This window comes from Anser anser, assembly GCF_964211835.1.
Source record: "Anser anser genome assembly, chromosome: 5".
Lineage (NCBI taxonomy): Eukaryota > Metazoa > Chordata > Aves > Anseriformes > Anatidae > Anser > Anser anser.
Window position 1 is genome coordinate 35,478,731 of NC_139725.1, and position 21,786 is coordinate 35,500,516.

At 41.2% G+C, this 21,786-nt stretch overlaps 2 protein-coding genes across 2 annotated transcripts; both read left to right on the forward strand.

Annotated features, from left to right (window-relative positions):
• The first annotated feature begins 5,935 nt into the window (after positions 1-5,935).
• LOC310901145 (uncharacterized protein) lies at positions 5,936-11,996 on the forward strand. Its single transcript, XM_083840268.1, has 2 exons — positions 5,936-7,066; positions 10,538-11,996. Exons 1-2 carry the CDS (start codon positions 6,107-6,109, stop codon positions 11,495-11,497), a joined length of 1,920 nt encoding a protein of 639 aa, XP_083696394.1. The 5' UTR covers positions 5,936-6,106; the 3' UTR covers positions 11,498-11,996.
• A 3,759-nt stretch (positions 11,997-15,755) lies between these two features.
• LOC310901146 (olfactory receptor 5J3-like) lies at positions 15,756-17,246 on the forward strand (the record flags this gene model as incomplete). The annotated part of the gene is made up of 1 exon (XM_083840269.1): positions 15,756-17,246. Exon 1 carries the CDS (start codon positions 16,299-16,301, stop codon positions 17,244-17,246), a length of 948 nt encoding a protein of 315 aa, XP_083696395.1. The 5' UTR covers positions 15,756-16,298.
• Between the last annotated feature and the right edge of the window lie 4,540 nt (positions 17,247-21,786).

Consider the following 21,786-nt stretch of genomic DNA (forward strand, 5'->3'; position numbering starts at 1 on the left):
AATACAATAAGCACAAGCTCTTCTTTTAACATTTTTTTTTGCTTTAAGCTCTTTATTTTACTCCACTCTGTGTTTTTTTTCTTTTACCTATGTAGCAGATGTACAAGCCTGCCTTTTTTCTGGATGTATTTCTAAATCTTCCTGATTGGTAGGGCAGAAACGAGTGGTTTGGGTAGATTTTCTTATAAGGAAGAGATTTTGACAATGTTTATGGATGATGTGCTCTTATCAACACTTGGATTAACAGTTCTTTTTTTTCCTCTGCCAGAGACTTTTAAAACCTTTTGCATACCTGAGAGCTGGGCTCATCAACCTTTTGGCTTTTTCACTATATTTTTGCTGCTGTGTTGTTCTGTGCGAAAACTTTGTCCTTTGTTAACAGTTTTGAGGGTTAACATCCAAGATGTGGTGCTGAATTAGTTAAAGCACTGCTGGGGTGGTGTTACAGGCAGCATATCTGCATAGGGATCACCAAAATGTACACACAAGTACAGAGAGGATAGTTGAGGAAAGGCATCAGGCCACAGGCTGTCCCTGGAAAGGCAGACACTTCTTTGTACGTTTTGTGTGTGTTACCTATAAATATGTATAAATGTGTATAAATATATAGTGTTCTTAAAGTTGACTTTAAGACTACCTTTGGAGTCTCATGCAGACCTTCCTAACTCATATTCAAGACTTTCCTAAAGCCAACTTGATGTATTCCTTGAAGTCTCTAGCAGACTTAAGGATTTTCCTGAAGTCGACTTTAAGACTTAGTCCCCAGCAGGCATAGGCACATCTCTGGAGATACTCAAAACCAGCCTGGATGTAGGTGACCCTGCTGGAACAGGGGGCTTGGACTAGATGATCTCCAGAGGTCCCTTCCAACTTCAACCATTCTGTGATTCTGGGATTTCTGAAAGCCATCTTTCTTAGTCTCCAGCCTACTTCGGCATTTCCAAAAGTCATCTTTCCAAATATAGTAGTCTCTAGCAGACTTCAAGAGTTTCTTAAAGTCACCTTTAAAACTTTAAACTCTTAAAAGTCACTCAGAGATTCTATTTCACTACAACCGTGCACAACGGGCAAACCCAAACCAACCATGCCCCTTGGCCTAAGTGAGTGGTGTGGGGACAAAAATGCCCTGCAGCATTTCTACCCCATCCAGTGGTTTGAGCTGAAACAACTGCTGGCAGCAAAAGCTCAGGCATCAACCTGCAACTCTGCAGTCCCTGAAACCCAAATTCCCCCAGAGGGACAGTGCAGCTGCTGCTTTAACCACTGGGCAAGGACATGGTGAAACCTGGGACTGAATTAAGGAGCAAGTTTCAGCCCACCACCAGTGCCGATGGGCTTGGGTGCACCTGGCATCCAGAGACCAAAGTCAGCAGCCAGCACCTTGTTTGTGCCAAAAAGTGGGGTTCAGTGGGGTACCTGCTTCTCCAGGCAAATTCTCCCTGAAAATAACTGAGAGAAAGCAAAGCAAAGGGAATAACATGGTTTGGGCTGAGGAGTACTGAGAGGTCAAGAGCTGAGGTCGGGATCTGAGAAGCACTTCCAGTCCTTGCCTGGTCCAGAGGTGCACAATGGGATCTGAGGGCACCCAGAGGAACACCCAGGGTTCTACTACAAACCACCCATGAAGGTTTCTTAGACACTTCCAAAGGCATATGGAGAGGCCTGGGGCAGCACCAAGGGCTCCCCAAGGGACCTGTACAGCATGCGATGGTTCACAGATGAGCTCAGGGAGCAGAAGAATGGACATGGAGCTGAGGAAAAAAGAAGGCTCTGCAGAGGTTCCTGGGGACCTCTGAAAGGCTCATGGAGGACTCTGGGATGCTCACGGAGGACCCTGGGATGACCGTCTGCAGGTAGTTTTCCTTGTAGGTCAACTCCGGTGAGGGTAATTTCTGCAGCCCCAAAAGGGGTTGTTTTTAGTTTGTTGCTTTAATGTTTTTGGCCTTGTCAAATCCAGCTTCACAGTAAATCAATAAATACAGAGTTGAAAAACTCATACTTGAAAGAATAGCCTAGAAAAAGCATGTGTTTTTGTTGATTATTGGACTTTCATTAGGAACAAGGGGGGGTTGTATGACATCTATCAATTATGGTTCACTTGACTTTTATGGGTTTTCGTGTCTTTCAGCTCCATCAATATCTTGTTCTCTTACTTCAGAAGAGATGGTATCACATCTCATCAGGTGTGTTTCACTTCTCTGTTTACAAAAGGGAAATGCTACATGTAGTATCCTCAGAAAGATTTCTCTCTCTTGCAGACCAGCACTCTGCCCTCCTTTCTTGAGATGGTGAGTAACCACCCTTTTTTCATTTTTTTTTCCCTTCCAATATCAGTATTTCACATGCACATGCTCTTCCAGCAGTTGCTTCTTTCCTAAATGTGTCCACATTAATGTTACCATTCCCCCTTTCTGTCTCACATTCAAGATCCGCTGTCAAATGTCTGTCTTCATTCTGTTCTCTTCCATCTGTAACAAGGACACGTTTTGGTCATTACGAGGCAGGGCTCAATTTGCCCAGCTTTAGGTTTTTCCATTAGTTGCAACAAGTGATTTCTGAGGATGGATTGCTCTCACTTGAATTCAGGGGGCTATGGTTTGGTATACTGGCTGCCTTTTAAGTCAGTAAGCAGAAAAGAGTACCTTTCAAAATCAGAAACAAGCATCTTCGGAGAGCCTTCCCCCACATGGGCATAATAAATATCCCACTAATCATGCCCCATGGACTACAGAAAGAGTGTAAACAGCTACATAAGACTTAGACGAGTAACTTGGACGCGGATGAATAGTATCTCTGGTTTAATAGTATCTCTGGTTAATTCTACCCGGGTGACAATTTCAGTTGTGTCATTAAAGTTATAACAAGACAAAACCCCTTCAAACCTAGGAATTCATGGGGGAAAACCTTCATATAGATCATCTGTGGCTCACAAATGAGAAGACAATTAAAATTCCTCCTAAATACAAACCCAAACCATTCAAAACTCAGTTTCAAGCAGCTGGACTTCCACATTATGACTGTCACCCTTTTCACCAAAATCAGGAACAGCTGTGCAGTAAATTGCACTGTACAGATGTCAGTTCAGTGCCCAAGAAAGGAGAAAATAGCAGCAGCTTAGCTGTCCTTTCTCCATGAGGTAATCCAGCTGAAGATGCAACAGGGACCATGTCCCTGGTGCCTCACTGGTGCTGTGATAAATCCTTACCATCGCCTACAAAACCAGCTTTTGTGTGAGGAGGTCCTCATACCATCCACAGGTAGGTCTGATTTGGGGCTGGTATTAAACGGGGAAGAACAAATATCAGTGTTTGACTGGTTCATCACTTCAGCCTTCTGTGGCTGGTTCCTTCGGCTACTGGCAAAAATAGCAATTGTTGCCAATTCTGAATACCATTAAGGTCCCTTTCCATGAAAAATCTTAGTATATTTTGCAGAGTGTAGATGAAGTTTCCATTACATTTCTGTTCAAATGACTAACCAAGATGATGCTACAGGTGGTGGAAAAGGGGATGGAGAAGAGGACCACACACTTCTCCTGACTCGTGACCTCCCTTTTTCCTCTTCTTCCTCCAGCCAAAACTGGAACTGAGAGAGTATTTCCTTTGCTAAGAGCTGCTAATTATTATTTCTGATATGGTGCTGGTTGTTCTTATTATTGCTCCTAAAAAATCTCACCAAAGACTCAGGAAAGCGTGGGGTTAGAGACTTGTAGGTGTACACTCTTTGCTGAGTGTTTAACGTGATGGAAGTGACAATATTAACAGCCAGGAAACAGAGTGCTTTTCAATAGTATATCTCAAATCCCTGTACAGAGCTGGCGTATCACTCTCTGTATTTGAATGGTTGGACAAAAGAAGAATGAATTTTCCTGTGCTGAATGTGAAAGAAGCAGGCAACTGTCTGAGGTAGGCTGGATGAACTGGTGTCTAGGAATGCCTCTTTTCCCTGCCTTTGGGTGACGAGGTGGACCCAGGGTTGTAGCATGGCCAGCGTGTTACTCACCAGTGGCAGATGCTGGGAAGAGAACCTCCTGCAGAAATGACTGGTACCACAGGCATGCTGGTAGAAGACTTCCAAAGAAAGTGACTATTTATTTCCTGTATATTTTAAAAGGTTTGTTTTGAGGTGAAGCAGTATGAAAAGATTCAACCCATCAAGGGCTGTGAATAAAAACCCCACGTTCTCACATATCCAGTGTAGCTGAATGAACCGTATTTCACGCACAGACAGCCTCAAGGGAGGTAAGATGTGAACGACACGTGTATAAATTGTCACATTTGGAAAAAAAAAAATGGGACTATTGCTGCGGTCCCCTCAACATCCTTGTTTTGTACCATCCATCCAGCAAGGCTGGCAACTAAGTCTGTTTCATTTTAAGGCGAAGGCTGCCTGGCTCGTGAAAGGGATTACACACTGTGGTTAGCCATAAGGCATGAGGATAGTGCTTATTTGTTCCTTGCTCTCTAGGTTTTTGCTTTGGGGAAATAATCTCTGCTTTCTTTCAGCATTTTTAACCTCTTCTAAAACTCCAGGGATGGCTGTGTGTCACCCCTCATCAGGACCAGAAATCAGAAGTGTAAATGACAACCTTAGACGCTCTAGATCCTTACAAAATGAAGGGAGACACAAGTGCAGAAGGTGATTCAGATGCTAGATAAGACGATTCAGAGGTAACTTTTAATTTGTCCTCTTTCCCCTGACAGTAGAAGAGTCTTGGAAGAGGAGATCCCACTGACATGCTCAGGGTGAGATTCAGCTTACTCTGGTTTGCTTATCAGAAAGCCTAGCAATGAATTTGTGCTGGTCACCCAGGCTTCCTTCCTTGGCAGTAAACCAAGGAAAAAAAAGTGATTATAAATGATCTTGTGATTACACACAGACTTGAGATGACTCAAACTGACATTTAGGCAGCTAAAGGGGTGTGCAAATTCTTCCGTCTGCAGGATCTGGAAACGCAATTGGGAAGAGAATCTGCTTTTCTGTATGCCCCCATTAAGCCTAACTTATTGCCTAATTTATTTACTATATATAGTAAAAGATTTATTTTTGAAGTGCATTTGGTTGCTTATCCTGAAGGGTTCATAGATTTTTCTTGTTGTTGTTTTGGTTTTGGGGTTTTTGGAGGGATGTTGACATTTCTGTTTTCATTGTATTTTTTTTGTCTGCACAGCATTGAAATCTGCAGTTATTTCAGTGACTTATGCCAGTGTGTTTTTTATTACATCTCCTTTTGTAAGTAAAAATGTGAACAAAAAAAATCTATCCTTACTTAAGTTTATGTTGATAGAAGCAGAAATCAGTCTTTACGTTTGCACAGTAAAGTTAAACTTACCATTTCTATTCCAAAGGTGAAACTGGCACCCAAACCTGATTATTTGGAGAATGTATTTGGAGGAATGTGTTCTGAGGGATGCCTTTGACAGTATAATTTAAATTCAGTTTATAGCTTCAACAACAACATTAACAACAACATCAAAGTATGTGAGATTTTTTTTTAAAAGGTTCCATATTTAAAATATATTTTTTTTTTTTCTGATGACTTAATGTAGTTCTAAATTTGACCTATGTCAAAGAAGAGGCTCCGTCCCCCAAACCCCTTATTTATGTTAAGCATTTAAGAAGAAAGAAAAGATGAGGAACAACATGTATCAGGAAAGCAAAAGTGACCATTACTAACCCTAAATTGTGCCTGAACCCTATGCTTCACTCACCTCAATATCTAATGCTTATTTCATGGGAAGTAATGTGTGTTTTTTTCAGCAATGCAACATATAAAACACTCATTGATATACTACTTTGGCTTTAAATATTTCAAAATATCTGTCTAAGAACCTATGTCATGCACATGTCATTAAATCTATCTGCTATATGAGGAAGAACTCATGGAATTAATGTTTCCTAATTTCTCTTTCAATGTCCTCCTCAGCTTTTACATCTGAGTATGCTTTACATCACCACTTTCTCCTTTGTGTGTAAAATAATTGTGTTACCTTTAAGTCTCTTGAGAAGACAGGGACGAACCCTGCTTGATTGTGGCTCAACCGTTAGGACCAACCAATGGTCCCTTGGACAACGCTTACCGAAAATGCAAATATGAAGAAAGGAAATGCCTGAAAAAAACCACACTGCAGTGACCGAGTTCATTCTCTTGGGTTTCACTGACCGTCCGGAGGTGGAGTTACCTTTGTTTGGGCTCTTCCTGCTCATCTATATCACCACGCTGGTGGGCAACGCTGGCATCATTGTGCTTGTCTGGCTCAACACCTGCCTTCATAGCCCCATGTACTATTTCCTAAGCAATTTATCTTTCTTAGACCTCAGCTATTCATCTGCCATTGCTCCCAAGATGCTGTTGAATCTGTTAGCACAACGGAAGACCATTTCTGTCTTTGGTTGTGCAACACAGATGTTTCTCTTCGCTGCCCTTGCTGATGCTGAGTGCCTCATTTTGGCTGTGATGGCCTACGACCGCTACGTGGCCATATGTCGTCCTCTTCTCTACGCTGTCACCATGTCCCACCGGGTCTGTGCCTTATTGGTAGCCGGGGCTTATCTCAGTGGGGTTCTGACCTCACTGGTCCACACGAGTTTCGTGTTCACCCTGTCGTTCTGTGGCTCCAACACCATCAACCACTTTTTCTGTGACATTCCCCCGCTGCTGGAGCTCTCCTGCTCCAAAACACAGGTCAACGAGGTCCTCCTCTTCACCTTGTGTGGCTTTATACAAACCAGCACCTTCCTGATCATCGTCGTCTCCTATGCTTGCATCCTTGGCACCATCCTTCAGTTTCATGCCGCAGAGAGCAGGCACAAGGCCTTCTCCACCTGCACCTCCCACCTGGTGGCTGTTGGCTTATTCTACGGCTCCCTCCTCTTCACCTATTTACGGCCTAGCTCTAGCTACTCACCAGACACAGACAAAATAATTGCTGTATTTTACACTGTGGTCTTTCCCATGCTGAACCCCATGATCTACAGCCTGAGGAACAAGGAGGTTATGGAAGCCCTAAGAAGATCAATAGAGAGGAAAGTGTTTTCTCAGACACTTAGCAGGAGAAAAGGCAATGAATAGGCTGTAGGGTAGGACTGGTGCAGTACAGCACAAAAACATTCAACCTGTCTTTCTAAATGCAGATATCCGTGTTTACTAACATCTCCATCAAAAACTAGTTTCCCCAGTTTCGCTTTGTTGTTAATGAAGAAAAATGGGTTTTGGTGCTTGCATTTAGTGAGCTTACCCTCAAGCAGCAAATTTTATAGAAGAGACCACTTCATACACCTAAGAGAGATTTGCTGGTTTTTAAAAATTGAGTATTGTTATCCTGGAGAAATCTTTCATTCATGTAGTAAGCAGCTTTCCTGTACGTTTTGCAGGATTGTTTTCTGGCACTGGGTCAGAAGCATGAGTGACATGTCTCATCTCTTTTTCATTAGGCTGTGTTACTGATTATACACTGTGATAGATGTGTGCACAAGTTAGCCCTTCAACAAGTGCTGATGAGGGCCAACGGAACATGTCCTGTTAGGGACTAGCCCACAGGGAAGACCTTCTGGAATATGAATGATGTATATTTTTGACTGCACATGTCTAACGTAAATAAAATTAATGAAAACTTGCAGGCTATGGTTTTCTTTCTCTGATTGAATGAGTGCCTTCTGTTTCTTTATTTGTTTGTTTCAGAGTCTGAAGAGTGAAGCCTGTTTTTTTTGTAGCTTGTGATGGAGCATGTGGTAAAACACCTGTGGGGGTCTCTCTTGTGCTAACACTAAATGAAAAGGCTTTGTTTTGAGATGATTGCTCCTTATCATTATCCTTATCATCAATACGAATCAGCACAAATGTTTGGGATTATATCAAGATTCAGTGATGATATTATTGTGTGGTTATTTGAGACAATGCATCTTGCACTGTTCTACAAATGGAAGTAGCATGGAACTCCAAAACAAGGAGGTGAAGTATATGCAAGGCAGGTGAAAGACACATACATTAAAGTCCATAATCATGACAGAAGCATTGCCTAACTTTATTTAGCAGTCTGTGATTTGTCTTGCTTAAACCTAGAAAAGTTTTCACTGACAAATGGGAAATCTAAACAGCAGACATCTACACGTGAAATGATTTTCCAAGGGTACCTTTAAAGACAGTGGAGAAAAATCTTTTTTTTTTTAGGGTTGCGACACATCTCTACCTGGTATGGGCACATAGTACCTACATATATTACCCTTTAAAGTGCTTATTTTTCTCCATCACCTCAAAAGATCGTGTAGGCAGATAGCAATATCATAGACCTATAATGAGACATTTAAAATTAGGTAATGACTCTGAAAGAGCCTCATAGTCCCTCTGTGTCAGTACAGATCTATAGGTGTCTGAGAAGCTTTCGCTGAATCATCTCTGAAAATGGTCATCATCAATTAGGCAGTTGGAATAACGAATCTATGCCATTTGGGTAGTGATAGGCAAGGTGGGACCTTAGACTGCTATACACCAGTGAAGAATCCTAGCAGAAGAATCCTAGTAGAATTTAGGCAGTGAGATTTAGGTGCTAATTACACATTAAACCCTCTTAGAGTAAGAGGCTTTAAAAGAATACTTCTTGTTTCTTTTTCTCTCCAGATATATCTGCCTGTCCTGGCTTTATAGGGTAGAGATAAGTGGATGGTTAAAGCTATCCTTTATTTCAGTGGGACCAAGATTTTCCCTTTGAATCTCCATAAAAAGCCTTTATGCTTTTTATTGTTTTCATGCAAAGACCTCCGTAAATGTCTGAAAAGAACATGTTCTTTGATGGTGATGTGTCCCAGGCAAAGGACAGTGACCTCAGGCAGACTCATGCGGACTAAAGGAGAAAGGAGACATGATGCTTGCATACACTGCTTGTCTCAATTATTTAAAGGCACCAAGTTCTCCGTTCATAGTAGAAAAGTGGGACTAGTAGTTTAAAGTGTCCCTGACTTATGTGATTTGGGCATGGCAGTGGTACTACCTCTCCTTTATAAATAGAGAGCTGAGGGAGAATAAAGCTAACTTCGACCTCCATAGAATACTTATGTGAATTATTTCTACAGAGCTCTCAGAATCCTGTTGAAGTTACTGAATTTTGCAAGCAATAATCATTGCACTGAGCATAGTGTCCAGCACTCACTTATCTCAAACACAGACAACCAACTTTGATCTCACCTAACAAATTATTGCATAGACCACTTCAAAATAGAAACCCAAGAGAGATTTGAGTTAATGGACCTCTGCCATTATGCTTTTCTCTTCAAAATATTGATGTTATCTAAACTAGCATCCGTTACTAAGACTAAAGAACAATATCACAGATGATCTTCATTTAATCAAATCTGCTTTCCGCAGGTAGCTATCATTTATGGCACCAACTCCATCAGCTAGATGTACAGAACAGGGAAAACCTTAAAACATCTGAGATATTGCTTATCTTCTCAAGATGATGTTGTGATGTGATTATCTCCTGTCCCTCAGGAGACATAAAGTATGGTATAATTGCCATGTTAGTGCGGTCTGCTTGTCAAAGATATAATTGCTTCAATTTTTTTCTGAGTGTATAAAAACACAGCTTCATATAAAAAGCCTGCCTCCTGGAAGTAAGAAGTAAAAATGAGGTAAAGTTGGCGAGGCATAAAGAAGCTGGATAATGCTTGTCAGTTCTTGTAAAAATTAGTTCTTATTCTTGAATGTTCACTTTGAAAAGTAAGTGTATGCTGAAAGTTGCATGTTGACTGTTTGATTCTGCAAAGCTATCATATCTGTGCCTGAATTAAGTCTTAGTTACAAAGGTATGCCTCTGCACTAAGTGGGCAAAGACAGTGTAGAAGAGAATAAAGGGGATTTGTCTGATTTTATTTTTTACATATTTTTTGTCTGTAACTGTGGACCTTCTGCTTTGTATTTTTTTCATTTCCAGCTTGGATTTCTTGAATGCTTCTCGTGTGCAGCTATGAGGAATAAGCAAAGCACAGCTACTGAAAAGCATGTTTGCACTAAGATTTAGGATTTATCTCTCCTGTCTTAGGTTGGGGTTCATAGCCAACTATTTTAGGTTTAAGGCCTTTATGTTCTCATCCTCAGGTATATATCTTAGGAGTGCATGGAATAGATCTAATGCATGCCACCCTACCAGTGCCTTATTTCTCCCTGATAAATATAGACTCTAAAAGTCTCTGTAGATATTTAAAATTCAGTTGCCGTTTACAGAGAGGGGTTTATATTGACTTGATTGCATTTAAGACTATACCTGGTCCACTCACAGCAGGTAAAGAGAGCCTATGCAACTACCTCCTAGTGGACATCTAGCTTTTTTTTTTTGGATGGAAAAATGAATGGGTAATTAGATTTTAGTATCTAGGCAGTACTATTTCACATAGCTACAGGCATCTTAGGAACTCGGGGTTTTCTAAAGTCTCTGTTATGTGATCATGGATAACAGATGTGAGCAATACATGTTTTCTTATCCCATTAATTTCTAAGCAGTAACAAACCCTTTGTCACCCTTCCTCCTGCTCCTGATGGCAGATAACATACCAGTCAAGCCCGATGGCTTCAGGAAACTGCACAACACCAACCACGTTCATTCTGTCTGGATTGACAGATGATCCAAGGCTGCAAATGCCTCTCTTCGTGGTGTTTTTAGCCACCTACCTCATCACTGTGCTAATGAATCTGGGTATGATTGCATTAATCAGTATAGATCTCCGGCTTCACACCCCTATGTATTTTTTTCTCCAAAATCTGTCTTTCGTGGATGCCACTTATTGCACAGTTATCACTCCTAGAATGTTGATGATCTTTTTAGTAGAAATGAAAACAATTTCATACATAGGTTGCATTATGCAGTATTTCAGCTTTGTTTTGTTGACAATCTCAGAGTGCTTGCTGCTAGCTGTGATGGCATATGACAGGTATGTGGCCGTTTGTAAACCTCTGCTCTATACCATCATCATGTCCAAGACAGTCTGCTGGAATCTGGTGAAAGCTTCATACTTCTGGGGGTTCCTGAACTCTGTGATACACACCAGTGGCTTGCTAAGACTAAACTTTTGTTCTTCAAATGTGGTAAACCATTTTTTTTGTGATAACAGCCCGCTCTTCCAGATTTCTTCCTCCAGTACTGCTGTCAATGAGCTGCTGGTTTTTGCTTTTGGCAGCTTGGTTGAGATAAGCAGCATCACCACCACCTTCATCTCATATATTTTAATTATTCAGGCTGTGCTGAGGAGCCGTTCCAAGGAAAGAAAGTACAAAGCCTACTCCACTTGTGCCTCTCACCTGATGACTGTCATCTTGTTCCATGGAACAATAATCTTCATGTATTTCCGACCAGCCACCAGCTACTCACTCAACACAGACAAAATCGCATCTTTGTTCTACACTGTGGTGATCCCTATGCTGAACCCCATCATTTACAGCTGGAGGAACAAGGAGGTAAAGGATGCCTTACGGAGAACTATAGGCACCAAAGTTTTGCATCACTGACCCTTTGGCTGTCCAGAGAGATCCCAAACTGAATTTTAAGGGATGACCCACAAATAAGTCCAAAAAAGAAAACACTTAAGCACATGTTTAGTCTTAAATTTCCATTGCTTTTGCATATTAAATGTTTCCTGTGTATTTAAGCACTATTTTGAACAGAACCTGACATGAAATTTATTGCAGATGGAGCAGCATTCTTCTTGCTGAACCTGTGCCACATTATGAAGGCAATTTCAGCGTACATTGGAAGAGGGTCTGTGAAATGTTACCAATGTTTAAATGATGCCTAAAAGTTCTGAGAAGAATGCAGGAAAGTCATGCTGCAATCAGGGATAAGCATCAGAAAGACTCAACTGATTATGTCAAAAGAAAATATAGGTTTTCTGTTCTTCATTTTTAGTAAGATGCCTGGTCATTTATTTCAAAGATGAAAATATGATGGGTTGATCAATTTTGTGTCATGCTGGTAGAAAAGTAAATGCAAAGAGCGAAGGAGCTGGGATTTCAGTTCTGTTGCTGTACTTGCTGTACTTCTAGCATTAGCAGAGATGCTTTTTTTTTTTTTCAATCTTTGCATTTTTTCCCATGTAGTAAATGCAGTAATTATAAATAAATGAATTAAGAAAGCAACAACACAGTTTAGCTATTTATTTAATGTTGAGTTGGGAAACAGTGCTTGCCAGTTTGCCCAGGTAGATCTTAGACTTGCAATGACTTTTAATTCTGAAACCACATCCTCAGAACAAATAGCTATTGGAACAAAAGCTTTTGCAGCCTTTTACATATATTTCCAAAGATACGGACTAATAGGGATGGTGAAAGATACCTCAGATGCCAACTTTTACCAAATCAAGTGATTTAATTGGCAGGAATAAAAGCAGACAGTTGAAGAATGAACATCTGCCTGACTTAGGGGGAAAAAAACAATAATCTCAGGACCACATGAACAATCCTGCAAGCAGTCTCATTTGGGCTGATTCCATCACATGGGACTTCAGAGGCATTGCAAACACTTTCCTTTTGCAGAAGCATGAAATAATAGGAAAACAATAAAAGTCTGTTTTGAAAAGAAGAAGAAAGGATGTTCTAAGCCATGTATAAGCCAGGGATTTCCAGCCAGAATGACTAAATTATAAATGCTTTAGAGTTTTGAAATCTTAAGGTATTTCTTACCAGAGCTTTTCCACACCTCTGTGTTTGCTTTTGTCCATGCAGTTACCCTCAAACTAGATGAATATCACAGCCCTACATAAGATTGCCTTGAAGATCAGCCAGGAGCTTTATCTATCATGAAATGAATATTCCTCACCATCATACCATGCTTGCCTTCAGACACAACTTGAGGCATTCTTTTTATTTTAAAGGTTCAGGTTGACTGTTATCTTAAACAGGTAGAAGAGCATGTGCCCACCTCTCTGCTGGAGTACCAGGTAACAATTTTCTGCTACCAGTTCCCTACTTTGTCCAAAGTAAATAAGTGTTGGTGGAGATACTCTTATTGGTGAGTCCACTTTCCTGCTTAATGCAACACAAATAAAAACAGACTCTACCCTTTGTACATCCCTAGTGCGAAGACAATTAGGGGCAGTCGGGTCTGAAACAAATATCTCAGCACAGCATTGAAGAAGAGAGGTGAGTATATTCACAAAACCAAAACAAAAAATAGCTTGTCTGTAATTATAGATGAGAAGTGGAGATGTCATGCTTGAGATACAGAGCAAAGCAAGAAAAGAAGGGGAATAGATTTGCATAGATGTCATATTAATATATTTCTGCTAAAATGGTGTTGCACTTGCAATGCCAGAATATCAGACTAGATGCCTGTTCAGGATACAGTCATGCCTTTTGTTGTGACTCAGCTCACAGAATAAAGAGGGATTTAGAGAGGGATATATAGAGATATATAGGGATATATCATTTAGAGAGGGATATATAGGTGTCTATACGTAACCAGGATGTATAGGATCTCAGTGTACTCACTAGACACCTAGCCAGCATAATGATGGTAGCTCATATATGAGTGGTATCAATCTCTGAGTGGCTTTGGCTGCATTGATTAGTTCCAGCCTGTAGAAAGAGACTCTTAAGTCACTTGATAATAATGGAAGCAGTTGTAAACATAATTTACTTTTCTCATGGGACAATTCAACTGAGAACAATTACTCTACACTGAAAGCTTGTTTTAAAATAGTAGTGTTCATTTGTACTGGCCAGTTGTTCCAGGTATCTGGATGGAAAAATATAAATGCAGGTATGAGTTCATTTCCATCTCAACAATTTTTTCATCTGAGGGATTCTCTACATGCACAATGGGGCTGGTTCCTTTCTCACAGGAGGAAGGTATTACAGCAGTAAGTATAAATTGCAGATGACCATGGAATTAAGTAATTTGGAGTTTACTGATACTCCTTAGCCTGAACTGGAGTGAAGAGAAGCAAGAGGTGTTATCTTTGCAAAATCAAAATAAGCATCAAACTTCAACTCTATCAGTCATTTCTCTCTCCCTGTCTCTCAAAATTGTTTTCTTCCTATTCATGCTGAGTGTCTCCAGAGAAAAATTACACCAAACTCTTCTAATACGCGTAATTTTTCCAAAGAACTTTTCTCTAACACAGATATAGAACCAGTCCTAGAATGAAATGAAACAGGTATAAGAAAATACAATTATTTTCTGTGTTGTTTCTTTTTTATGCAACAATATGCCAATGTTGGTTTCTAACATGAAATACGTTTACCTTACAGGATATTTTGTTTTAAGAAAAGCATTTGAAAGATCAATCTTCTCTTGAACCTTTAATGAGAGGAACAGAGGGGTAAGCCTTCCTTAGGAAATTATAAAATATTTTGTGGTCTTCTTTCTGTTTTCCATCAGGTAAGACTGGTAACATGGCAGATAATGACATAATGAATCAAAGGCAGGAAGTGAAAGGTTCTCAGGACTGAATTTGTCAATATCCAAATGATGAAAATGCACCACATGGTAAATGCATCTCAATGGTAAATCACACCATGATTCTTTGAACATAAACACTGGTACTTTTCAGATATGCAAATAAAATATTTAAGATCTACTCTTTATTAATAATGCTAATTACGGATGTCTAGATGGTGTCATAAACTCCCAATGTAAGATTATTTTTCCTACGCATGAATCTAGCTCAATGGATGGAAGAACATCTTAGCCTTCCAGGTGCATAAAGTGAGGTCTGTATCTCCTAACATTTAATGATCTAAGCTAATCTGGCTGGGCACTCTCCCTTTGCCTTGGTCTCCTCTACTCTGCTACAGTGTTACTCCATGAGAAGAAATGATCATCTTCAAGTTTGTTTCATGTCACCTGTCCTAGGCAACTATCTTACAACAGAAGTAACCATCGTATCCTAATCCAGAAAAGAGCTGACACTAGAAGCTTTCCTTTGAGACAGCTGCAGTCAGGAGAGAGGCATCTCACCCACATGTAAGTATCTTCCCAAACTGGAATCTCTCAGAACAGCATTACCAATTTGGAAATGACTGCTTAAGGAGTAAAGCATAAACAACATGAATGAGGTTTCTTCATCTATTGCTTTGGAAATAAGAAAAAATATGACTCTATAGCTTTTAAGAATATTTTTAAAAGATATTATGACTTATTAAGATTTTTAAAAGATGTTTTGACTTAGATAATGATGTCTCAAAAGTACTGAGCAAACATGAAAGAGACTTAATGGATTTAAAGCTGTGGATTTTGCCCTGCAAAGTTTTGGATGTCCCATCCCTGGAGGTGTTCAAGACCAGGTTGGATGAGGCTGTGGGCAACCTGATCTAGTGGGTGGCATCCCTGCCCATGGCAGGGGATTGGAACTAAGTGGTCTTTAAGGCTCTTTCCAAACCAAGCCATTCTATGATTGTATAAAAGCTATGTTGCCAGCTTACAGCCTTATTTATTGATGAATGCTTGGTTTTGGCTCTTTATGAGGACAATATTCTCCACCCTGAGCCTTATAAGAAGTACCTAGGAGTTTTCACTGTCTCTCAGAGTTTTTTCTGCTTTACTAGTGAAAATGGTTTAGGTCTTACTGCTTGTTTTAATCTTCTTTTCCCGTACGTTTGCTCCTGGGTGTATGCTACTGCAGCTTATACAAATGAGATAGAGTCACATATGTTAAATGTTTGTGATGAAAACAGTGTGCTTGCAAGCCCCTAATTTGGGACCATTTCTTCAAAGTTATTCCAAGAAATGGGCAACAGTGAGTGGTTGATGCCTTCTAAAATTTAGTCCTCCAATACACTGTTAGTTATTTCACAAACTGGTAAAATCACCTCAAAATATCAACCACTTTAGAAAATGTTAGTCATTATATTTTGAAATACTCATTCAAAAGTGCATTAGGGGAAAAGGCATGAAAGAAGCTGTGAATTCTCCATTGGTATGGGGCATCAAGGACTGCTTCAAATTCAGGAATACCACTGGCATAGTGGAACTCTGCCATGGAGTGTGGAGGTAGGCTAGATAATTTCTTGAGCTCCCTTCACTTCCTCCAAAATTCAGCTCCATGGATTCTGATGGGTCTGCTCTCTATGTCTTCTTGAATGGCAGGGATTGTTCCATCTTATATCAGAGAAAGGTAATTATGGAAAATAAAAGAGAAGAAAGGGGACCAATGGAACCTGGAAAGAAATTAAATAACTGGTTATCATTTTAGGTGTAAAAGCCAAAACTGGAGGGGGTGAGTGGCATAGGGACTGTGGTGAGGGACACTGACAATCCATCCCATGCTCTGATATGTGGCTTTCCTTCTCTACTCCAGCAGGCAACAATTAAATGAAAATGATGGTGCAAGAGAATCATACCACTGTGGCTAGCTTCATTTTCACAGGATTAACTGATAGACCAGACCTGCAGCTTCCACTGTTTGCTGTCTTTTCTTTGATTTATGGGATGACCTTGCTGGGTAATCTAGGAATGATACTGATCATTAAGTTTGACCCATACCTGCATACTCCTATGTACTTTTTCCTCAGCAACTTGTCCTTCTTAGATATCTGTTATTCTTCCACTATTACTCCCAATATGCTGCTCAACTTTTTAACAGTGTCAAGGGGAGTGTCATATAGTGGATGCCTTATACAGTACGGCTTCTTTGCACTTTTTGCCACCACAGAAATGTTTCTCTTGGCTGCAATGGCATATGACCGCTATATGGCCATTTGTAACCCACTGCTCTACACTGTCATTGTAACCAAAAAGGTTTGTTTACTGTTAATAGCTGGATCCTATTTTGGGGGTATTGTAAATTCACTGATACACACCCATGGCTTGCTAAAATTGTCCTTTTGCGGCTCAAATGTCATTGATCACTTTTTCTGTGACCTCCTCCCTCTCCTAAAACTCTCCTGCAGTGACACCCATCTCAACAAGGTCCTTGTTACCGTATTTGGCTCCTTGTTTGAGGCAACCACTTTTACAATCACCATCATTTCTTACTTTTTCATAGTTGTCACAGTGCTGAAGATCCGTTCTGCCAAGGGCAGGCAAAAAACTTTCTCCACATGTGCCTCCCACCTTACAGCTGTTTTCACATTTCATGGCACAATCCTGTTCATGTATTTCTTCCCCAGCTCCAGCCACTTGCTGAGCACTGATAAAACTGTTTCTGTGTTCTACACCGTAGTTATTCCTCTGCTCAACCCCTTAATATACAGCTTGAGAAATAATGATGTGAAATGTGCTGCAAGGAAACTGCTGAAGAGGAAAGTCTTTATGTGCTGAAAGCCTTTCACAGTGGCATCTGGGGTGAATCTGTACAAAACCCCATTGTTTTGGATGTGGATTATGAGGTCACAGTTGACTGGAGGCTAGCAAATGTGACACTCATCTGCAAGAAGGGCCAGAAGAAGGACCCAAGGAACTACAGGCCTGTCAGTCTGACTTTGGTGCTGGGGAAGGTTATGGAGCATAGTGTCATCTTCTTAAGTGCCACCATGCAACATATACAGGACATCTAGGTGATCAGGCCCACTTAGTATGGGTTTATGAAAGGTAGGTCCTGCCTGACTAACCTGATCACCTTCTATGTCAAGGTGATGCACTTAGTGTAATGAAGCAAAGGCTGTGGATGTTGTCTGCCTAGACTTTGGTAAAGCTTTTTACACTGTTTCCCACAGCCCTCTCCTGGAGAAACTGGCTGCTCGTGGTTTGGACAGGTGTACGCTTTGCTGGGTAAAAAACTGGCTGAGTGGCCAGGCCCAAAGAGTTGTGGTGTTAAATCCAGATTTAACGGAGCTAAATCCAGTTGGAGGCCAGTCACATCAAGGTGCTGGAGTGTGTCCGAAGAAAGACAACAAGGCTGGTGAAGGGTCTAGAGAACAAGTCCTATGAGGAGCAGCTGAGGGGAGCGGGGTAATTTAACCCAGAGAAAAGGAGGCTCAGGGGAGACCTTATTGCTCTCTACAACTACCTCAGAGGAGATTGTAGTGAGGTGGGGGTTGGTCTCCTCTCCCAAACTATCTATCGCTTCTTGTGATAGAACAAGAGAAAATGGCCTCAAGTTGTGCCAAGGGAGGGTTAGGTTGGATGTTAGGAAAAATTTCTTTACTGAAAGTATTGTAAAGCACTGGAAAAAGCTGCCCAGGAAAGTGGTTGAGTCACTATCCCTGGAAGTATTTAAAAGAGGTGTAGATGTGGTGCTTAGGGACACGGTTTAGTGGACTTGGCAGTGCTAGGTTAATGGTTGGACTTGGTGATTTTAGAGGTCTTTTCCAATCTAAATGATTCTATGATTCTAAGATTCCTAACTGAAGGATGTGCAATATGGAAAGACAGATATAAATCCTCTTACTAAAGCCTTATTTCATCAAATTCCAAGTCAGTATAACACACAGGCTCTGCATTACAGAGGTTTTAAGTGCCGCCTTTTCACCTGCCAGTTTTTTGAAGTCTTTGGATACCAATGTTGTTTGTGCCTCTGTGAGAGCAGTTTTAAGAAAGGGAAAAAAACTGCTGTGCAACAGCAGCTGAGAGAGCAAGGAGTGAGAACCAGCCCTGCAGCCCCCAAGGCGAGTGCAGCAGGAGGGCAGGAGGGGCTCCAGTCATGCAGCAGAAGTCCCCTGCGGCCTGTGGAGAGGCCCCTGGTGGAGCAGGCTGTCCCCCTGCAGCCCACGAGTCCCACGGCAGAGCACATCTCCACGCTGCACCCCGTGGAGGAGCCCCCGGTGGAGCAGGTGGATGCTGGCCTGGAGGAGGCTGCAGGAGCAGGCCCTGGGCCAGACCTGTGGCCCATGGAGAGGAGCCCACACAGGAGCAGGAGGCCTGGGGGGAGCTGCCGCCCATAGGGGACCTGTGTTGGTGCAGTTTGCTCCTGACGCATGGACCCTGTGGTACGGAGCCATGTGGGAGCAGTTCCTGAAGAGCTGCTGTCTGTGGGCAGCCCCCGCAGGCTCAGTTCGGGAAGGATGGCATCCCGTGGGAGGGACCCACGTGGAGCAGGGGCAGAGAGTGACCGTGAAGGAGCGGCGGAGATGAAGTGTTAGGATTGACCACAGTCCCCATTCCCCTGCTCTACTCAGGGGGAGGACGTAGAAGAGGGTGGATGGGGGGAAAGTGTTTTTAGTTTGTTTTTTATTTTTATTTTTATTGTTCTCATGGCTCTAGCTTGTTAGTAATAGGTAATAAATTTCATTAATCTCCCTATGCTGAGTCTGTTTTGCCCATGAATATAATTGTTGAGTGATCTCCCTGTCCTTACCTCAACACTTGATCCCTTTCCATCATATTTTCTCGCTCTTTCCCTTTGAGGAGGGGAAGTGAGAGAGAGCGGTTGTGGTGGAGTTCAGCTGCCCAGCTGGGTAAAACCACCAAAGTTGCCTGTTTTCTCTGTGGACTATGGAAAGATCTAACATGACCAGCCAAGGTCAAAATTTTGAATTTTCATCTGCCCAAATTTAGGTACCTAAATCTCACCTCAAGGCTTTAACTATTCCTTGTGATTACTGTTATTATCACCTGTTGCCCCTAGGATTAATGCAAAGGAAGACTTAATAGTGGCACTGTAAGACTCAAAATATTTGTGCATGTTCTGAAAAACATAGCAACTAGGCAATCTGAAAGGTGACTTCGAAGTTGTCTAGGAAGAAAATAAAGGAGAGGAAACTTGTCTTGTAAGCATGTGGCATTGGTAATAATATCAATAGAAATCCTCCAGGAAGTGACTTGTACAATTGTGTGTCATTTTGCTCCAAGTGTGCATGCTTTGAGAACCACTGTTAGGATTTCTTTCTCAAATACACCTCAGATCTTCAGTGAAGAAAATAAACAGCCTTGGACTGGTGAAAGTCTCAAAGACTGAATCTTAACCAGCTCAGTTCACAGAAGCAGGACTAGAGCTGTTGCAGGAGTTGCTCTAGGTCAGATGGCATCTACATATAAGAGTGGTAAACTGAGAAATGTATCTGCCTTTTGCCTGCAGTGTCTTCCAACACAACAGGGTTTGTATAATAGTTTAATCCTTGGTGTACTTTCTAGGTACAGAATAAACCAAGCTTTCCAGCACATATCCATGACATCTCACAGACACCCGACAGTGAGAGCCCTCATCACTACCCTGCCACTGGAACCCTACAAATTAAAAGACATTTCCATAAGACATTCCCTCCTCCTTCTCAAACACTGCATGTAGCAATTTCATGCACAACCAAGCAGAACAAAATTTTTGTGATCATTCATAAGTGATTAAGAAAAAACAGAAAGATAATTACTGAAATATTTTGTAAATCCTTTTTCTTGGTCTTTCACACAATCCCTTTCTTTTCAACTAGATAAAGAGCCATCATTACAATATTCTTAGTCTCCTATTTGTTATTTTCCAAAAGAGGACACCTTGTTTGTTATGTGGTTAGCCAGGAAAACAGGGACTACTAAAATTTTACTGTTTTATTTTGTTTCATCAGCATATGTAAACGACCAAATATAATCTTCTACTTCAATTCTGATAGATTCTCCATCAGTTGAAGACTTTAATTTAGGATGGGTGGAGTTTCATGACTGGGTATTAAAAAGTCATGCATTCTCTTTCAGCCACCCAACCATGAAACAACTTCTGAAAAACAACTAACCAGAGCAATGAGCCCCTGCATTTCAGGGTATCTAACATGGGTTGCTGGTATCAGTGAACTCTGTGTCCACCCAATGGACATGTCAGCCAGAAAGACCAGGACTGTGTCCGCCCTGCCCATGCCCTACAAGATATACAACTGCATGAATGATGGGATGAGAGAGGAGACTGAATCAAAAATGACCGTAAGCGGTTTAATGTCTGTGTTCCTTTTAGACTGAAGTTCAACAATGATTTTTCCAGTGTCCTACAGACACGGAATATCCCCAAGTCTCCTTTCTCTTTTCCTTTGTCTTAATAAAGCAGACAGGATTTGCCATAAATGGGGCCATAAAGGACTGTAAGCATACTCATTTCATGCATGTTGCTGTGGGAGACCAGACCTCTGTTTGCCTATTTAAAGCCTCCCACGAGGACACTTTAATTATGTCCTTTGTGTTCAATCTGAAAAATATTAGCTGAAGACTCAGCTGTTTGTTCAGTTCCTAATAGTCAAAGTAGCAAATGTTTGCAGTAGCAGGTCCTGACATGACCTCTCAGGTCTGAGGGATGAGTGGCTTTTCTGTGCCACATGCAATTGTGGAACAATATTTTTTCTTTTCTGTGGAGGGACGAGGGTTATTTTTTCTCTTCCCAGATGTCTGCAGACACACCTCACTGTCATGTCAATGCAGTGAGCTGGTCACATACATTTCCTTTGGTTACATATCTTCTCTAAGGAGAAATTATATATTGTAGACATCACTTAGAGAAGATCATGACAGAGCTGAAAGCTAGACATGAAGATACCTTTATATTGACAAACCTACGTTGTGATGGCATCCTTGAGAGTGAAATCCAGACTTCTGCAGTGCTAGAGTGTTTGGAAGTTCAGGATTCGAGAAGTGTGTCTGAGCCTCAAAATCCAGGTAGGTCCTTGACAGTTTTAGCACTGACCTGCCAGATGGACCTTGACAGGTCCCATTCTCTGAGTATTTGACAAACACATGGCAAGAGACTCCTTTAAAAATTCAGCATCTGGATGCACAAGAAAGACTGGGAAAAGCAATATTGCTTTCTTATTTCACATCCAGAGAACTCAAAAAAACTTTTCTTGTTTGTTTGCATTGTGTAAATTGTGAATTATGTCAGCAGGATGGTCAGGTAGTTTCAACTGTAAGACCAAATGTTGCACAAAAAAATGGGTACAGTCTCTGTGGG